Consider the following 15,944-nt stretch of genomic DNA (forward strand, 5'->3'; position numbering starts at 1 on the left):
TTTATTGTCCCTGCACAAACAACAATGTAGCTATGTTGACCTTGGGCCAACAACTTAGACCATGAATTCTACTGTTCCCTCTGTACCAATACTCATTCAGACCACCCCTCCAATTTATAACACCAAAATAGGGGATCTCCTATTCGCTAGAAGATCGATCCTTCCTTCTCCCGGCCCCTGGCATGGGGATTTCTTCCTCTTGATGGTGATTCTCCGGAGATGTCGCTGATAGCACAATCGAAGTGTCCACCCTTATATTAATTTCTTATCAGTTCAAATGTAACTACTTGTCAGAGAACTGTTTTCAGGTTATTAGCTGAAGGTCCTTGTATCCACAGCTAATTGCTCTGATTGGATTATCCCAGAGTAAGAACCAGTTCAGGGTCCACAAAATGGGGGGAGGGGACTGCCAAGACAGTCTTACAAAATGGGTGTCTCCATCTCCTCCAAGCACATGGTGAGAACAAAGACAATTGGTTTGTCTACTTCCACTGCCCTTCACCCATTCCAGTTTAATGTTTTCTTCCATATTTTACATTCTCCATGGCCAACAACACTAACTGTGATCTCCTGATGAAGTCAAAGGACCAGTTGCGGAGGGAGGTACAGAGGTCCAGGTTTGGAGTCAGAGATCCAGTTGCAGAGGGAGGTAGTGAGGCCGAGGTTTTGGAGCCTGTTGATTAAAACTGAGGGTATAATTGTGTTGGCCAGTGCAATAAACTTTAAATTTCACAGATTCTCCATTACCTTCCAAACTGTAGATGTTAGAAATCTGAACTAAGAATAGGGAAAAAAAAGTTTAAAATACTGGGGTCATCCAGTCTCTGTGAATGTCTAAAGGAGGGATATATGACTAGCATTTCCTCATTTGTGTATATTGATTTGAATGTGGTATTTCGGTCTTTTCCAATATTTGACTGTGTTGAGGGTGCTGCGCTGTGATATCAATCTGGATTATATGCTAAGGTGCTCCTATTTGGATCAGGTAAAAGAGATTTGGGTGGTAGTGTGAAGGTACGTTGCTACCATAGGGGGTGAAAGATGCTCCTTCCCTCTGCTCTCCTGCAAGTTATCCTTGCGCAAAGTGTGGCACCTGCTTTGCACCCCTGCCTCCCGCCCCCCCCCCCCACCCCCAGATCAGGATCCCATGAATCCATGGGAGCAGGTGGTGGATGGTCATTTGAGCAGCTGGTGTATATCACAATTCCTGGTTATGATCACTGACACCAAACAGACGATCTCTGTAAAGACACTGCCCAGAAGGAGGCAAAGGCAAACCACTTCTGTAGAAACATTTGCTAAGAATAATCATAGTCGGAAGACTGTGATCACCACGTCATACGTCACAGTGTGTAATGATGATGAAAATAGATTATCCCAGCTATTTGCTACATATTGATATTTCCTGTAAACACACTGGGGATATTTGGCCATAATAAGGCAGATCAGGAAAAAATATTAGCGATGTATGAAGGATTAAGCCATTGGGAGTAAAACATCCAATCCACTCCTTCACTGTGTAAAGATTCGTGTTGTACCTCAGTTAGAAATGCAGGTGTTTCATGTTGTGTTGTTTGCCGAGCTTGGCAATTAGCTTGGAGAAGTTCCATCACCAGTGGAGGTGACAACAGTGCACAATTGTTGGCGTTCCTCTCTGGGAGTGTTCACATTTATATGTGCAGCCATTCGCTTGCCTCGGCCCTGATTGGCTACCCCTTCAGTTGACCTTTGAATGTTAGTGGCTTCTGTTTCTTTGGCCCTTAGGGGGATTGTGGATGGTGTCTATTCATATCAAGAAACACCAAAAACTGCACACTGAAGATTGGAGATGAAATGTCTGCAAAGATAAATGTCAAGCTGAGTGAACACTGCAACATCAAATGCCTCAACCTGAGCTACCAGTATTCACCACCATCTTAAATTGCAGATGTAACTCAGTGCTATGCATTTAGATGACATTAGTATGATTGGTATTATTTTGGTGTTTGGATGTGCATTTAAATTAGAAATTTATTTGAATATATTTATAATTACCCAGATTCGCAGAAGAATATATATCATCAGTTTCAATTATTATACTTCTAAACATTCAAATGAGTATTCAGATACACTTAACGTCTTCCACTTTATTATGAACCAGATATGGAGGAAAAGGAGGAAGAGCATTCTGCCCAAGTTATGGAACAGGATGACAATGCGCTGGAGGATACTGTGGATGCAAGGCCAGATAGATCATCAAGATTCACGTTTCTCAAGTAAGTTGTAAACTTTGCTTATCTCTTCACACAATCCAATAATTTTGTGAAAAAAGCAGCGAAAAATAGAAATAAAAGCAGTGACCGTTGCAAATACTCAGAAGATCAGGCAGCTTTTGTAGTGAGGAAGAAGTGTTAACGTTTCAACTCTTCGATTCTCTATAGACTGGAAACATTAACTCTGATTGACTCACTGATAGTTTTAAACATTGACAGATTTATTTCATCTGTAGCTTTTTGCTTTTTCATTTTAATTAAAAATGGTCATCAGTATTACCGTTTCTCCAGGCAAGGAGAGTTCCTGGTGGCTAAACATTTTGATCTGATTCCCATTCCTGTTCTGACGTGTTGGTCCATGGCCGTCTCTTGTGCCACAATGAGGCCACCCTCGGTGTAGGTGCAACACCTTATATTCCTTTTGGCTAGCCTCTAACCAACTGGTATGAATATCAATTTCTCCTTCTAGTTTAAAAAAAAAATCCCTTCCCCCTCTTCCTTTTACCTTTTCTCACTTGTCTATTATCTCCTCCTGGGTCCCGTCCTCCTTCCCTTTCTCCTGAGGTCCACTCTCCTTTCCTATCACATTCCTTCCTCTCCGGCGCTTTATCTTTCCTACTCACCTGGCTTCACCTATCACCTATCTAGTCCTCCCTCCTCTCCCCCCACCTTTTTATTCTGTCATCTTCCCCCTTCCTTCTCAGCCCAGAGCAAAAGATGCTTCCTGACCTGCTGAGTTCCAGCAGCATTTTGTGTGTGTTGCCAAGGAGAATTATTCTATTTTTTGAAGTCAGTCTCTGCTAGGTATCTATAAAAATATAACTTGCATAAATTATATGGAAGCCAAGATGAAGAATCAAACTGAAGTGTAAAAATGGACAAAGATGACAGGAAATATGAAATGAGTAATTTAAACAAAAGTAAGTTGGTGAACTAGTGCAACAGCAGTGAAATGATGGCGTTAATGTTTACAGCATTTAGAACGAGGTCAGAGAGACATCCATCCAATCAGTCATAACCAGATGATAATCAAGATGCATTTAGATCAGAAGATGTAAAGGATCCTGTCACACAGCATGATGCAATAACACTAAAAAAATACCTAAAAAGCAGAGAGCGACAATATGAACTGATTGCTGGTTGAACAGATATCAAAACAGTCTGACAGATGAATACCCAATCCTTTTGTACATCTTGTATCCCAACCATTTATTCAGCTGATTCACTATGGACAGAAGCAGAAAACATCAGTCCATGTGCCAAGATGAGGCCACCCTCAGGGTGGAAGAACAACATCTATATTCCCTCCAACCTGATGACATGAACATCGATGTCTCCTTCCAGTAAAAAGATTCCCTCCTCTGTCCCTTCTCTTCTATTCCCTTCTCTGGCTTCTAACCACTTCTCACCTGCCCATACCTCCTCCTTCCCTTTCTCCTATGGTCCACTCTCCTCTCCTATTAGTTTCTTTCATTGCCAGCCCTTTATCTTAACAACCTACCATCTAGCTATCCTCCTTCCCCTCCCTCCATCTTTTTATTCTGCCGTCTTCCCCCTTCCTCTCCAGCCCTGAAGAAGGGTCCTGGTGTAAAATGATGCTGACTGACCTGCTGAGTTCCTCCAGCATCTTGTGTGGTTTGTCTTGGAGATGTGTTTGGGGACAGACCTGTCCATATGTGGGAAGCAAAACAACCAACTTGGTTGCTCTGTGTTTTTATTATTTAGACCCTTTGAATGATTAATGCCATGTGATTCACAGACTAGGGTACAATAGTCAAGGATGACTTGGTCATATCTCACTGACATTAAGTAGACTTATCAGGCTCGGTAAGGGAAATATTTTACTATCTTCTGCATTGCTTTGAATTGTATAGAATCCTGAAAATCTCAGTTTAGCAATATGGTGTCACGATGTTGATGTGACTGTGTCTGCTAACGGTCAATACCAGTTCGGTTACGTTCAAAATTTCTGCTCTTTTATTGTCTCTTTGGTGACACACGGAAACCAAGCTCCTTTCGGACTTGGGCTGAACTACAGAGGATGGGGAGGAGATCTGGCCCCTGCACACTTAGCACGCAGGCCCACCGGTGTGTGGACACGCCCTGGTGCTGGTGAACCAGATCCCCAGCAATCCTCGGCCTTGTGGGCAGCCTCGGCAGAGACAAAGACTACGAGTGTACGCCCAGACAGCAAATCTGGAGTGGAACCCCGAAGGTGGCTGGACGTCATTGGACATCCTTCTGGCAGCTCCTGCAGCCAAGCTAGTGCCAAACCTATTGCTTCATAAGCTCTCCTTCGGACTACACTGGTGAGGCTGAGAGCAGGATCTTGACGACTGGACGTCCCAGGTTCTCCATATCTTCTGCCCAGGCTTGTGCCCTGGAGAGGTCAGCTCTACAATGGACTGAAACCGCACACACCCATTGTCCTTCGAGACAGACAGATACCATCATCATCATCATTGTCTCTTTGCCTCTTCTTTACTCAACGTATGTTAGACGACATTATCAGATGTTTGCTCAACTGCTAGCAAATGCTTGAGTTTCGTAAAACCAGAGCGCACATTTTGGTATACCATTGACTTGGCATAGTTGCATTAGCCATCAAAAACTAACACCAAGTGAATTAGTTTCTTCTTCATTGTAGCATTCGTTGGCTGGGAACCATGCTGACAGCTTAGCAGTCTAAATCCCATACCCAACAGCATTATGGCAGTAGCTTCACCTGCATACAATGTTTCAGGAAGCTGGCTCACGACAACTTCAGATGGATGGTTGCAATACACTGGGGTTGCCAGCAATGCCCTATTCCCAATGTGGTGGCACAGTGGTGTAACTGTTAACAGTGCCAGTGATCACCATTTGATTCCTGAAGCTCTCTGTAAGGAGTTTGGACATTCTCCCTGCAATTGCGTGCGTTTCCTCCCTGTTCTCCGGTTCCCTTGGGTTAAGGTTAGTAAGTTGTGGGCAAGCTGTGTTGGTGCTGGAAGCCTGGCTGCCCCCAGCATAATCCTCGCTGATTTGATTTGACACCTACAACACATTGCGCTGTATGTTTCAATGCACATGTGACAAATAAAGATAATCTTTTATCTTTTCTAAAGTACCCCAGTAGTCCTTGCATCATCCTCCAGCCTGTATCTTCCTTGTGCTTCAAAATTTATTAGTTATCCCTTAAAAGGTATATGACTGGAACCCTTTCATATTCCTTCACTGCAAACTTTCTTAACTTTGCCTACATTGTGTCAAAGGCTGACAACTAGACTTAAACAACAATGATTAGTTTTCACTGACTGTATCAGGAGTCATTGTATGGTGCAGATGATTTGACTTGATCTGTAGTTGCCAATCGTAATTCTTACATTTTGATGTGCCACACGGGAGCATAGTCATTAGTGCAGTGGGCATTCCAGAGTTAGCGCCATCTGTAAGAGTTTGTACATTCCTCCGTGAACTGTGTACGTTTCCTCCAGGTGTTCCCGTTTCCCCCACAGTCCAAAGACTGACTGGTTAGTAGGGTTAATTGGTTATTGTAAGTTGTCCCGTGATTAGGCTAAAATTAAGTAGGTGGGTTGCTGGGCAACACGACACATAGGGCCAGAAGGGCCTGTTCTGCTCTGCATTTCTAATAAACACTGAAAGACGGGTTCGCGTTATTTCCTTTTCGAAATACTTCACTTATTGACAAGTGTAAGCTAAGAATGTGTTTCTTGTTCATGCAAATATAGAAAAAATATTTGTAAACTCAATAATGTCACAAACTGTCTATCCTCCCTCTCTGTTAAAATTCATGTGATTTTACATTTAAGGCTTTCTTCACCCAATTTACTATTGAGAAAATAGTCTCCATCAGCATAGTGATTGTCGGCAAAGATGTAAGAGGCCTGGATGACATCAGCAGGTTGTTAAGTCACAGGGAGCCCTCTGAATAGTTCTATAGAAAAGTCCAGTGTGACCTGCTGCTGACTCGGGGGATTTGTACATGTTGAGTGGCCTCACTTGCCCATTATTCAGTGTCACACAGTGTCATGGTGGGGCATGTCAGCTTTCTGGTCTGTTTCTGTTTCAAATAGCCGCAAAAAGATTCTCAGATGCAGAGTGGAGTGCCAATTAATGTGGAATGCAGGTATGAGATCTTAGACTTTTCATATGCTCTGGTTGGTGTTACAGTTCCTGAGATGATAACTGTGCCGTCAAATTTACAAAGTTATAAGCTACAGCACACATCACTTCCTCTTTACAAGAGTGAATTGGACTGATGCCAGCTCATGGCAAGGCCTGCCTCAAAAGGCTGTCCTCTTCATGTCTTCCTCACTCTTTCCCAATGACGACAGCTTTGCCACAATTTATGGAAGATATTCTCCACACACAGCTGCTGAATTAAAATTACTGTCATCCTGCCACATCACAAAAATGTTTCTGAATTACTCTCCCAAATAACTACTGATCTGCTTTCTCAAACTAACAGTATGTTATATTATTAGATAGTTTTATGTCTGTTGGTTTTGAAAGTTCAAGGAATAATATAGTTTATTCAACTGCCATTTGCCTCAGAACCCAAATGAAGGTGCAGTTTTTCGTCCTTGGGTCTTTGTAATCGTCAGACGTTGCTGGGTATCAAGTATGGCAAGTCTAACCTGCTTGCAAATTGCTCAACAGCAATGGAACTGGATTTTGCACACCATGTTGCAGCCTGCTTCACCCACTTCGGGAAGGAGACGCAGTCCAACGAACTCTGGAAATGGTTGCCTTGGACATTTTTACTGTGATCGTAAGACCCCGTTGGACGTCAGTAATGTGGAATGGCTGTTGCCCGATTCACCGGTTCATTGGTAACACCGGCGGCGCAGGATCTGCGTGCCCTCAGTTGTTGCGCGGACAAGGCCCTTGTGCCTCGGGGTTGCCTGTTGCGGCCATCGGCGACGGAGACGCCGGAGACGGCTGTGTAGCTTGTTCAGATCTATATACTGTTGCAAAAAGGCATCGTTAAAATAACTTGAATCTCTTGTTCTAAATATGAGATTCTGCAGATGCTGGAAATTCGGAGTGATACATACAAAATGCTGGAGGAATTCAGCAGGTCAAGCAGCAGCTATGGAAAGAAATACAGCTGACATTTCAGGCCGGGAACCTTCATCCACAACCCTTTTCTTACTCTAAGCAAGTTTTTAAAAGACACTACAACAGCCAAAATGATCAATATTATTGTTATAGTCAACCCAGTTTTATTGTTATGGTTCAGTATGGTTTAATACTTCTAGTAAGCTGGCCAGTGGTATAGTGGTATCCACACTGGACTTCAAGGCAAGGGGTCCTGGGTTCGAATCCAGCCTGCTCCTTGTGAAAACCTGGTAAAATGTCCACTTTATAAGATGTGTTACATCTTAGCTGAGGCTCTGGCTGCTCCCGGCTCCGTGTCTGAGGGTTCCGCGACTGCGTTGAACTGAAGCTGTGGTTTGCTCTGGACTTCGTGTCTGTAGACTAACTTTTATTCTGAATGCTATTTGCTTACTTTTATTTGATTTTTTTTCTCTTTGCACATTGGGTGTTTGACAGTTCTTTTTTAATCAGTTCTTTGTTTTGTGGCTGCTGTAAGGAGACAAATCTCAAGGTTGTGTACGGTACACATACTTTGATAGTAAATGTACTTTGAACATCTTCCACTACTTAAATTAGTCAACCAAGATCCAGGAACCTTTTCAGGGTGAAGTACCATTTTCTTGCAGTAGTGGGCAGTGTAGCACAATACAATGGGATTACCAAGCAATACCTTTTGAAAGGAAAACATCTTGAAAGGTTGAAAGGTCTGGCTCTGAGAACACGTCAAGCAGGAAGGTTTGTACTTTGAATACAAAATCATGGAGGAGGTGCGGGGATGATTTCACCCTCCACGCGTTTCTTTTTGTGAAGAAACTAAGTTCACTAGTTGTTGTGCAACGTTGCAGAGACTTCATTCTGAGTGGTTCCTTAAATACAAACGTCATCGTCACAGAGTCATCGAAAAGTATGGCACAGAAACAGGCCTTTCAGCCCGTCTAGTTCATGCCGAACATTGTAAACTACCTACTGCCATCGACCTGCACCGGGACCGTAGCCATCCATATCCCACTCATCCAAACTTCTCTCAAATGTTGAAATCAGGCTTGCATGTATCACTTGTGCTGGCAGCTCATTCCACACTCTTGCAAACCTTTGAGTGAAGGAGTTTCTCCTCATGTTTTCCATGAAGAGGAGATTGGACCGTTATCACAGAAATTAATGTGTTTTACTTATGAATGATGTTGAACTTGACAGTGAAATCGGCCAGGCCGGAAGGGGGATACAGTTGGGCTGAATTATACCAGCCTGTGGTTCATTAGTCCTTGCAAGCAGGCAGGTCCTTTATGAATCTGAGTGACAGGTACTTGTACACCTGGCATGTTAAACTCTCAAAAAATTGCTGAAGAAAAGTAAAGGGTGTTTCTTATGTTTTAAGCAACTTGCGTCTTTATTCGACATAAAATGTGCTAGCACAATTTGCCATTATCTCATGTATCTGAACTGCAGTGGTGAAGCGATGACCTGCTGGAATTTCCCAGCGATGCATTGGAGTGGAACATCACCTCAACAAAACATTTTCTCTCCAGAGAACAAGGAAGTTATGTGCTTCTTAAAAGTTATTTTCCTTCAGTTCATTGTAAATGTTCTGACATTTTAACTATTAATTTTTTTAGACATTATTTACAGCCATTTTAATATTTGTGAGTACTGTATTCAAAAACTTTAAAACCTCACAGCTTTGATGGGAAGTGCCTCTGCTCCCAATAGTGCCTCCGTTTTTCTGAGGGCAAAACCTCAGCCCTACAGAGCCTGAGTCTGTGCTGAGGTCTAGCTTTGCGATACCAGATCTCTCCCAGCTGTGGAATGTCAGCTCAGTTGTCCAGCCTCCCACCTTTCCATCTTTCCCCAATAAATTCAGGACAGGCAATGGTTCTAGCTGAGGTGTTGAAACTGTAAGAGTCAGTTTATTAAAATGAGTAAGTCTGTCAATGTCTTTGCCACTGCATTCGGTTGTCCTAGACTCTACCATTCATCCAACACTAAGCTCTCAGTTAACTCAGAATATATTTTGCTTTCAAATCTCTCCCTAACATTACCTCTTTCTATCTCATGATCTCCTCAAGGCCTACAATCCTCCAAAAATCAGGACTACCCTGCTCTTCCCTGCAATAAATTGCTCCACTGATGGAGGCCAATCTTCCAGCTGCTGAAGTCTGATGCTTTTAGAATCCCTTCCTCAAGCCTCACCTGATTTTTTTTCTTTCCCTTAAGATGCTCCTTAAGACATATCTCTTTGGTGTTTCAGGTCTTGTCGGAGTCCTCTGTCCTGGACCAGACATTTAGTAACCCATTTGAGATCATTCCTGTCCCTCAGATGGGGTCTTTGGAGCTTTGGTTTGTATTTTTGTGGTGATGGATTTTACAGGATGGGGTTACCAGCCCCAGGTCCAACTCTCCTGCTCTTGCAGCCAGCTTTGGGACCGTCCACGGTAGCGTTACATTGACTGTCCGTGGCCCAAAATGTCCACTGTTTCCTCTCCATCGATGCTGCCTGACCTGCTGAGTTCCTCCAGCATTTTGTGTGTGTGTGTGTGTTGCTCTGGACTTTATTTTGGTTTTGGTCCGAAACATTGACAATTTATTCCTCTCCATGGATGCTGCCTGTCTTGCCGAGTTCCTCTCGCATTTCGTTAACCAAGCTGTTGGTCCTCAACCCTACCAAGGCCTTGCATGCTCTGTGTGCCACATGTTGCTTGATGGTTCTGTGAATCAACCTTGTTCCTTTGCTACATTAAAATATTACATAAGTTGCAACAACTCTTCAATAACTGCATTATAAAATTAAATTCTCATTATTAATTGACGGGTGACCTAACTATTTTAACAGTAACATTTTATTTAGTTCAGTAGAGAGAAAACTGCCAACTATGTGGTTCGATGGTTCAATTTAATATTAGAGAATGTGTGCAGTACACAGCCTGAAATTCTTACTCTTCGCAGACATCCGCGAAACAAAAAAACTCAAAGAATGAATGACAGAAACATCAGAGCTTCAAAACCCCTCCCCATGCACAAACAGCAACAAAAATATCAACCCTCCCCTCCCCCACTCTTGCTGCAGCTAAAGCACCGACCCCCTCCCTCTACCAAGCAAGCAATAGCAAAGCCCCCATAGAGACCTTGATCTAGAGTCCACCAGAAAACTACAGTGCATAACCTAACGCTTCAGGATGTCAAACAGGCTCTCCTTTCAGTGGCGAGGGAGAGGGAGGTCGCTCCTGAACAAGCTCACTGTTTCGATGTTACAATCTTCTCCTGGACTATATCCTGGATTATTAAGTTCTGAACGGTATTAATCAGGAGGTCCTTAGCAGTACTTAACAGCTATTGTTACCAGACCTCAATAAATTTGACAATATCTAATCCAGAGAGGGTTTAATAAATACTCCATTTAATTTTTGTACAGTTTATGTAAAGTAGCATTTTTGTTTTATAGTTGCAACACTGCTATAGAATTTCTTGCTCTATCTATCCAATATACTGGGATCCATGATTTCTCTCATCCCACAGACTGCCAGAAGAGGGGGATTTTTTTTTGTGAGGGAGCTCTCCTTAACTTCCTACTTAAGAAATCTTGCGCCATAGTGGTATTTCCTGTCAGAGTACAGAAATGACAGGGGCCAATAATTAAACTGCAGATGCTTTCCAAAGGAAGCCCATCTCCCTGCTGCTGTAATAGAAGATGATCGGAATGAGCAGAAATATGCAGAGTCTCTATAGTTCAAAAGCTATAAACAAATTGTATATTTAAAAACATTGAGAGAGAGAGAGAGACGGTAGAATGCATTGATCGGCTTTAAAGTTTTATGTTTATCTCTAATCAAGTTATGTTTCAATGTTTAAAGTTCAAAGTACATTTATTATCAAAGTATATATACGTTACCATATCCAACCCTGAGATTCATTTTCCTGTGGACATACTTAACAAATTTATAGAATAGTAACTAATAGAATCAATGAATGACTGCCCAGCTGGGGCATTCAACATTGTTGTACAGAACACAACAAACTGCAAATGCAAAAGGAAGAAAAAATAATATAAGTAAATAGCAAAAAATATCAAGAACCTGAGATGAAGAGTCCTTGAAACTAAGTCAATAGGTTGAGGCAACGTTTCAGTGATGAGGCAAGTGAATTGAGTGAAGTTGTCCCCTTTGGTTTAAAAGCCTGATGACTGTTCCGGAACCCAGCGGAGCAAGTCCTGTGGTTCTTGTACCTTCTTCCTGGTGACAGCATTGAGAGAGATCTTCATAAACGACCTCTTGAAAATGCATGGGGAAACTATTTTACATTTTAGAGTACCACTCTTCTGATAATTGGAGTTTTGATGTGAAAAAAGCAGCTCTTCAGCATAAAAGCTATTCTCCTATTTTAGTTATTGTTTTATTCTTTTGACTATGATTTATGTGTGAAGGAAAGGTTGAGCCAGCTGGGGCTTTTCTCTTTGGAATGAGGGAGGATGAATGGTGACTTGATAGAGGTGTGTGGGATTATGAGAGACATAGATAAGAGCGGACAGCCACAGTCTTTTTCCCAGGGCGGCAACGACCAACACAAAAGACATCTTTTTAAGGTGTATGGAGAAAGTTCAGGGGAGAAGTCAGAGGTGGTTTTTTTTTTAGAGAGTGGGGTGCCTAGAATACACTGCTAGGGGTTGTGATAGAGGCTGCCATGATAGAAATGTTTAAGGGAATATTAGATAGACATGGGCTGTGTAGGAGGGAAGTTTAAAGTGATGTGGATTAGACTTGGATAGGTCGACACACATTGTGGGCCTAAGAACTGTTCTATATTAAATCTGGCATGAAGGATCTTGGCAGCTGGAAGTGCTACCAAAGTGGAGTATAGGAATGTGCTAAAGAGCAGGTATGGAGGATCACAGATATATCTCAAAAGGTGCTTGTGGCCCAAGAGATTAATAAGGTCATATAGAGGATGTGAAGGTGCATGCAAATAAGATTGAGGACTTTATAAAAAGGTAAGGCACAGCTTTACCAAGAGTTAATCTTGTCAATTGGAATTGAATTTTGCGCAGGCAATAGAGCTTTGATGCTTTCAGTTTAACAAGAGGTTAATAGAACTTGTGGTTAGAATAGATTGAGAGATTCACTATTTAGTCCTCTGTTGGCTCTGAGCAGATCCATTGACTACATTCCATCCACCAGGCATCTGGCAATGTTCTGTTTTTTCACAAATAGTATTGCTCATTTCCAGAAGACTTTTATGTCTTCAATCCCAGCTAACAAAGTCAGCGCAGTGGCTCTGGGGCGGTGTTAGCGATAATGTTAAACCACCGCCTCCCAGCGAACAACGTGACCGAAGGCACCATCCTTAGGTCAGTTCACAATCCCACTTCTTTTGCTGCTTCACTTTCTTTCAAATGCGTTTCTGCTGCGGTTGGAGCTTGTGGTCTATGTTTTGAGGGTGTGTTTTCAGGCCGATTGAGCAATCTGATGCTTTTCTGTCTCTGAGGGGGGTTGGGTGAGGTTTACAGCAAAGTGCATGGCCTGGAGATGGGGCACAGACCCGTAATCGAGTACGTTATTCGCTGATCTCACCGATTGAGGTGCCGGGAGATTAGAGTCGGCAAGGATGAGAGCAGACGGTGCGTGGGTGTTCAGTGCCATGTGCCTATGGGTGACCTGTCTCTCTCTCTCTCTCTCTCTCTCTCTCTCTCTCTCTCCCTCCCTCCCTCCCTCTCTCCCTCTCTGCTCCCAGAGGAAGGTGCGCGCGTTTGACTGGTCTCTTTCTCCCTCTTGCTTGATGCTGCTGGAGGAAGGTGACGGGGTCTTGGGCAAGGTTTGATTGCAGTTTGTGGATTGGACTCTAGCTCACGTTGTGATGTGTTCCTGGCCTCTGGTCGCTCTGTTGCTTTTTTGTATGGTTTTGATCGGGCTGGACTGGCTCTGGGGGCTGCAGTCAACGAACTACACAGCGCTATATTGAGCTGAACTGAATATGCCTGGACTATTTCAACGACTTTTTGTTTGCTGTTTTATATTCTGTGTTTTCTCGCTTGTTTTTTGTTTTTGATTTGTTATTTTTTGCACATGGATGTTTGATGTTTTCTTTGAGTGGGTTCCGTGGTGTTTCTTTGTTTCATGGCTGTCTATGGGGAAGACGAGTCTCAGAGTTGTATACTGCATATGTGCTATGATAACCAATGGGGATTAACCAAGTTTCGGAGTTGTGTTCTGTCCACACTCTTGTACGGGTCAGAATGCTGGCGCGTGACAGGGAGTGACCTTGCCAAGCTGTCGCCATTCCACACCAAGATCCTCCGTATTTTCTGGCCAAGGAAGATCTCCAACTACCTCAGTGTCACCAAGAGGACATGGCCACAATCAACATGAGGAAACGTTGGAGATGGTTTGGGCAAGTGATGAGAAGGGAGGCCAGCTCCATCATCAAGGCAGCACTTCATTGGACCCCTGAAGGGCAGAGAAAATGCAGGATTCCAAGGACAACTTGGCGCCGTAGCACAGAGGCAGAAATCAGTACCCTGAGCCATACCTGGGCCATGGACAGACAGAGGTAGAGGACCTTCATTGCTGCTCGAAATGCCAGCTGCATAACAGGCAATAACAAACTATACTTTGATAATAAATTACTTTGAATCTTTGACTCATAGAGTTAAATCCAACCTAATCACCCAACAAATACCTGAAGAAAGCAAGCCTTCCTATTTCAGCAAGTGCCTATTACAAATAATTTATATAATTCCATGTCAGATTTAAGAGTGGCTCTACAGAATAGTTACACAAAACACAATCAGTTAAATTTGGGCATCTTTCAATTAAACTAAGTTTGTCAGTTAGGAAGTATTATCCTGAGCAACAGCCAGGTCATTTCAGTAGTTCAGATATTTCAGTAGTTGATGTAAGATTAAAGGATTATTTTTGGAACTGGTTGGGTGAAAGGGAGAGGGCTTAATGGTCTATTTCTTCTCCCTCTCTCTTTCTGCATTCCCACCCCAAAGACTAAGGCTACGTCAACACTAGACCAGATAAATCCGTAACCACAGCCTTTTCTCTTCGTTTTGACCCTCCGTCCACACTGAAGCGGTGTCTTCCTCCCCCGAAAACGGAGCTTTTCTAAAACGCTTTCCAGAGTGTTTAAACCTGAAAACGCCGGCTGGGCATTGTAGTGTGTACGGGGTAACCGGAGGTTTTAAAAAACCTGTCGTCCCTTTCATCGGTGAAGAGACTGTGGCTGTAGGAAATGTTTCCAGGGTGACCCCTCTGTGGGAGTGGGGAAGATGTTGGTGAGGCCACCCGGGGGTCTGTGTGTCCGTACGTGTAGCTATTGTAGTGGCTGTGAGGCTGGTATTGTGATTGTGGTGGTGAAAAGTACTCGGGGGGGGGGGGGGGGGGGAGCCATCATATTCCTCATCATTGCATTGAGTTAGTCAGCTTTTCAATGTTCGTCGTCAGCCGGGTCATACTGTTCGTGAACTCCCTGTCGGTTGCCTCCATACGCTCCAGTATTTGTTTTTCTAGTTTTAAGTCCTCCTGCGTGAGAGCCAACAGCTGTCTGTCGTTTGGCAATTTCCTTTCCAGATTTTCTAGACCGTAACTGGACAAACGCGCACCAAGTATACCGTTTCCTCTTCGCTTGTTTTCTGTAGATGTGTCCTGTGCCTGCCCAGTAGGAGGAGATTCACCCAAATACCCGTTTTAATGTGGACGGAGGCATTTTCAAAAACGCCTGGTGTGGACGCTTATCCTTTTTACGCGAAATTGGCGTTTTCAAAACTACGCCGGATAATTTTGAAAACGCCAGTTTCGAGTAAAAACAACAGGTGTACACACTAAGCATTTTTCAAAATATCTCTGTCCACACTAACACGGATATTTGGGCGAATCTCCTCTACTGGACATGCGCAGGACACACAGAAAACAAGTGAAGAGGAAACGGTATACTTGGTGCGCGTTTGTCCAGTTACAGAGTAGAAAAACTTCAAAGGAATTGCTCTTGGCTCTCGCGCAGGAGGACTTAAAACTAAAAAAAAACAAATACTGGAGCGTATGGAGGCAACCGACAGGGAGTTCACAGACAGTATGACCCGGCTGACGACGAACATTGAAAAACTGACTAACTCTGTTGCATTAATAAAGCACCTTGTTAAATGTATAAAACATGTCTGCATCAGTGTTATCTTGTATTTCCATACAATGTTACATTAGGCTGTTACACATCTGTTGTCAGAGAAGTACTTGCATAAATAGGTAAACCACCTTCATACAAGCAAGGACAGAAAACAGGGCAAAGTGAGTATACGTATTTATTCAGTAAGCTATGGGTCAAAGTATTTGGTGAGTACATTTCTAACTCTTCTGGCTTCAGTCTCGTTACCGTCCGTTCTGAAATTGTTAGGTTCTGTGGGGGGTTGCGTTCAAGAAAACAACGAAATGCCGCGCTGCCGCCATCTGTTCCGGCACGTCATGACAGCGTTTTTAAATACTGTAGTCAAAAAAGCTCACTTTACAATTTAACTCTCACGCCGTTCACACCGACTGCGCGTTATAACAGCCGTCCGGCAGTGCTTGCGCAGCACCAAGCAGAAGCAGAAAAAGCATTGTTGTTGTGGTG

The 15,944-nt window shown here is 43.2% G+C and overlaps 1 protein-coding gene across 1 annotated transcript in view; it reads left to right on the top strand.

Annotated features, from left to right (window-relative positions):
* Positions 1–15,944, top strand: part of casp7 (caspase 7, apoptosis-related cysteine peptidase) — a 64,706-nt gene that overhangs the window by 8,807 nt on the left and 39,955 nt on the right. The window contains exon 2 of the mRNA XM_072239572.1: positions 2,141–2,255. Coding sequence (XP_072095673.1) covers positions 2,143–2,255 — 113 coding nt within the window. The 5' untranslated portion in view covers positions 2,141–2,142. The remainder of the gene's footprint in view (positions 1–2,140; positions 2,256–15,944) is intronic.

Source organism: Mobula birostris, chromosome 21 (assembly GCF_030028105.1).
Source record: "Mobula birostris isolate sMobBir1 chromosome 21, sMobBir1.hap1, whole genome shotgun sequence".
Taxonomy (NCBI): Eukaryota; Metazoa; Chordata; class Chondrichthyes; order Myliobatiformes; family Myliobatidae; genus Mobula; species Mobula birostris.